Source organism: Triticum urartu, chromosome 3A (genome assembly GCF_056163025.1).
Source record: "Triticum urartu cultivar PI428250 chromosome 3A, HENAU_Tu73, whole genome shotgun sequence".
Lineage (NCBI taxonomy): Eukaryota > Viridiplantae > Streptophyta > Magnoliopsida > Poales > Poaceae > Triticum > Triticum urartu.
The window spans coordinates 658800174-658805044 of NC_141875.1; the positions used below are offsets into that span (position 1 = coordinate 658800174).

The following is a 4871-nucleotide window of genomic DNA, read 5'->3' on the forward strand; positions in this document are numbered from 1 at the left end:
CCTACTAACATCTGCAGGAAAAAGATACATACAATTAGGAGATAACAAATAAGGCATATTGTGAAGATGGGAATAAATACTTGAACAATACTAATAAATCCTTAAAACAGGGGGTAGATTCGAATACCCGTTACATGGTTCGGTAAATATAGTGCTGGAAGATAAAATTAAGATGGAATTTGGATATAGTTAACGTGCGTACATCACGGAATACTTGTTCAAAGAACTATTCTTCCTTATACTATCCATGCAAGATTGTTTTGAGCGTTGCTCGGAGGCTGGCGAGGTTGCCATCTAACTGCAGTAACTCGGCCACCATGAGTTTCTTCTCATGAACAAGTGTTTCCTGAGTTTTGCAATGAAACAGGGGGGATGTGAGCATGATGCTGAAGATATAAATGTATAAAATATAGTAGAGGGAGTTGACTTACATTGTTTAGCTTTGTAGCAAGACCGATGCCGTTGAAGTAACGAGCCATTTGAATCATACAGTCGCCACTCTCATTGCGGTCAAACAATGTGGCGGAAAGAAACTGGAAATTTTTCTTCCAATTAGCTGATTCAACATGCCATGATTTGAAAAACTTGTTCAAACAGGTGAAGAGGGCATTGTGAAGGTTGTCAGCAATAATTACATGGCTGGCTTTTTGGGCAGTGTAAGAACATGCATCAGCCAGTGGATCGCACATGTGGATGATCTTCCTCTTCATGTCCCAACAATACACACTCCATCCATACTGAAGGTAGGCTGGGATAATGAACTTAAAAATGAAAATGTTAATAATTTTTCTTCCTATGCAGAAGTGGAACGTTTTAAGATGAGATATTTACTAGGCGCGTGTTCGGGAGTTGTTGGCTTATATTTTGTGGGATGAATTGTTTCTGAATAGATACCATGTCCCATACATTATCTCCAGCGAGTACAACTGTCTTTAGCAATAAAAAAATTGGTTATTTAGAATTGAGATTTTGAAGCGAAAAGAACAATAAGTATGTCATACCGAGAAATCAGCTTCGATGTAACAACGCCATTTGGGGGTGGATCCAGGGTATAGCGAATGGTTATCAATCTGATTCAAACGGCGAAATATGAGACAACAAGCTTCTTGATCAAGAAGCTTGCATCCATACAACTGGTCGGCGATAGTGTTACCAGTAAGAGAGCAATAATGGGGACTGGCATGTGTAATCCACGGGCTGTGACAAAAGAAATAGGATCAGGACAACTGAAATAAATGACAAATTATTGAAACAAAAATAAGGGATATGCCATACCAGCTAAGTTCACTTGCTGGGTAGTTTCGAAGATATGAGTCAATAGCGATTAGAACGTCAGTTGGTGGATGAATGTGTAATCTACCATCAGTCCAATGAGAACCAGCATAAGAGGTGTGCAAGGTAGATATGGGGGTGGGCTTGAATGGTGAGATCTAAGCAAATAGGACAACATCTTCAGGGGGTCTATCTCATCGGTGAACATGAGGATGCCGCCTATTAGGCTGTCAGCCCAACATTTTGACTCTTCAGGTTGTGGTTGCAATTTTGAGTTCTTGGGGGTAACATCGTCATCGGCGTCATATGCTGGAAGCATAACATGGAGAGGGGAGGTTAAAAAATAATAAAATAGTGACGAATTAGTGCATACCACTGGATGACAACGAACAAAATTAGTGACTTACAATTTATCTTGCTTTTCTTGTGTGAGGGTGTGACCTCATTGATAATGTGAGACAAAGTGGCAACCTTATGTTTATCCTTTGGTGCTGCGAAGGTGGCACCTAACATGGAAGAAGGTGTGTTAACATGTGAAACTTGTGATCACTAATGTTTTTTAGTATAATAGTTACCTTCAGACTTAGACTGTTGCTTGGAATGACAGTACAAATTAGATATAAGAGGGGTTTCAGCTGGCTGCTGTTCTTGTGCAATGCATGTTGTACCACGGAGCATGCAACAGAGGTAACTTTTAGATAAGGTGGACACAAGGATGTGAATAAATCGAGTGTTCTCTTCATGAACGGATCGCTTCAATTCATTGCAGGCTTTAAAGGAAACAACATTGTGCTGATTGAGGAGTATGCACAACTCAGAATGTGCCTGTAAATAAACTTGAATTATATAGGTAGTGGGAATACATTTGTGGTGGTGCGGAGTGGTTTAAAAAACAATGTTAGATGTTTACCAATTGTGGGTAGTTAGACTTGAGGATGCTGCTGAATTTCGAAGGCGTAGGGATGTTAGTCAAGAATGAAGAAGTTCCAGCAAAACCAGGTTGAGGGCTATCTATAACGGTTGTTTTTTTGGATGGAATAACTGGTTTCTTTGATGAGGAGGTATTTGCATCAGTCTTTGAATCCCAAACGGAGCGTATGTAGCATATCTGAGAATGGTGACGGATCTGAAAAAAAGGGAATTAGTGCAGTGCAGTCATTTATCATCGGCTTCAAATGAATGGATTGGCAAATTACTACATAATAATACCTGGCCCAGGGAGAAGTCAGGGGGGCCCAGGGCCAATTTTAGTGCACTAGATGATCATCTTCCCGATTCTTGATTCGTCAAAACAGGATATTCGTGGGTATGAATTGTGAGGGAGGTTTAGCATGCCAAGGTCTAGGTTGTCGAGATAGAAAATCTGCAATTCCATTGAGTTTTAAATTATGGCTGTTTGGAGGAAGCAAAGAAGAATCTTCTATGTATCGCAGAAAACAAAATATGCTTGATAGTAGTGAATACCTGGAAAAAAGATGGCATCCCATCAAGTGAGTAACAAGTCTATTATTTTGAATGTCTTGCTTTACTTTCCAGCAAGCCGCCAGTAAATCAGCAAACACATAATCACACAAGTTGAAGTCCATAATTTTATCCGTGTTTGCAATAGTTTACTAGTAATCAATGATGGCATGATCATGTTTACTGGACGGTGTCAGGATGTGGCCCATGTAAAAGATCACGAAAGCCATCTCGAAACAGTCAATCTCTAAATTACTGGAAGTTGATTCATTTAGATCTTTCATTATAACCATTTCAACACATTTCAGCACTTGATTCCCTTTGTCAGGCATACCCAACACAGATCTAAAAAACTGAACTGAACTTTCGGTCTTTTGATATTCAAGGTTGTGTATGTCTAGCTTGCCACATGGGATACCGAACACTTTGTGTATATCCCCTAGCCAGAACCTAATAGATCTGTCATGAGATAGTTTGATGCATCTGTTTGGCCCATCTACCATTCTCATGAGCCATGTGCTAAATTTCAAATTGAGCTTAGAAATAGCGGGTAGTGGCAACATGCCACCATAACCAATTTCTACTACAAGTCTGTGGTTAAAATCGTTGAATGTATATATAATTGAACAAAAATTTTGAACTGAAGTCCTGGAACTTGGGGTCGGGCAAGCAGGGTCCAAGGAGGAAAGGTCGAGGCCTGGGTGATAACCATCTTCATCAGGTCCATGAAGGCTGCTGTGAGGGTGAATAAAAAAGAGCACACAATCTTAGAAGCCAGCCGGTGTGATAGGGGGAGAGGCACAAAGAAGGAGGGAAGATGGGAGGGGAATAATGGAGATGGGGAGCTGACCTGACGTGCGGACGGCTCATAGCAGGAGAGGGCAAGTAGGTGAAGAACACGTCAGATGCCGAGAATATGGGGCGGCGATAAGAGGGGTAGCGTGGGTGAGCAGAGTTTGATGGATCTAGGGTTCTTACTGGAACAGTACGGCGCAGTGCTGCTTCGGATGGAGGCTCTGTTTTATTCTGCTCGGTTGGTAAGTGGTGAGAGGGTGAGAAGAGGAAGATGGATCTAGAGAGGTACTAGCTGTCTCTCCTATCGTCATGAGCATTACCTGATGTCTACATAAATGTCAGGACCCCGATTCCAAGTCACATCGATCTAGCCGGTAACACCTCATATCACTTTGCGGCCTCACGCACGGTATTCCCACGGGTGTCGGCTTACCATGGCCCGGGACCGTTTGTGCCTTTGGCTCACGTATATGATAGTGTCGCTAGCATCCATATGACAGAGAACCCGGGCCGACATGACTAGTCGTGAACCCAAAGTGGCACTAACTTACGGGGAGAGGCATACATGAATCAACATCGAGCATGTCGGTCAGCAGCGTGTGAATCCGGGCTGTAGCACTGGGCTAACAGGACTCTGGTGAACCGGGCTGTAGTAGGCTAGGCAGGACTCCGGATGTCACCGCATGAAATTTCCCTGAAGGGACAGACACAGGAACGAAGTGAATCACATGCCGGCCAGTCAAGTGTTCCGGAGCAGTAGTGCTGGGCTAGCAGGACTCCGGTGAACCGGGCTGTAGCGGACTACTATGGCTCATGGAAGCACAAGACTACATTTCCCCATAAGAGAGGCTACCAGGGATAAACAACTAGGTTGTCGGATCCCACACATACCAAGCATTTCAATCATACACACAATATGCTCAATATGTGCAATACAACATGGCATCACAACAAGACTCTATGACTCAGAGTATTTATTCATTAGGCTCCGGGGAGCGAGATATTACAAACATGGGTCTCATGACCCAATAATCATAGCATACAATCAAAGCACATGCGGAAGCTTAACATGTCTGAGTACAGACATCTGTAAATGAAAAAGGCTGAGAAGCCTGACTATCTACCAGATCCTGCCGAGGGCACAAGATCGTAGCTGAGGTATCAAGCTAAACGTCGAAGTCCACATGGAACTACTAGCGAGACCGATGTCTCTCTGCAAAACATAAAATAGGCAAACATGAGTACAAATGTACCCAGCAAGACTTACATCAGAACTATCTACATATGCATCGGTATTAACAAAGGGGTGGTGGAGTTTAACTGCAGCAAGCCAGCTTTGACTC

General features: G+C 42.8%; 1 protein-coding gene across 1 annotated transcript; it reads right to left on the reverse strand.

Annotated features, from left to right (window-relative positions):
• Positions 1-241: 241 nt before the first annotated feature.
• Positions 242-904, reverse strand: LOC147981151 (uncharacterized). The gene is made up of 3 exons (XM_087517039.1): positions 832-904; positions 432-748; positions 242-346 (listed from the first exon to the last, which is right to left on the reverse strand). The coding sequence occupies exons 1-3, from the start codon at positions 902-904 to the stop codon at positions 242-244; spliced, it is 495 nt and encodes a 164-aa protein (XP_087373165.1).
• Positions 905-4871: the final 3967 nt, after the last annotated feature.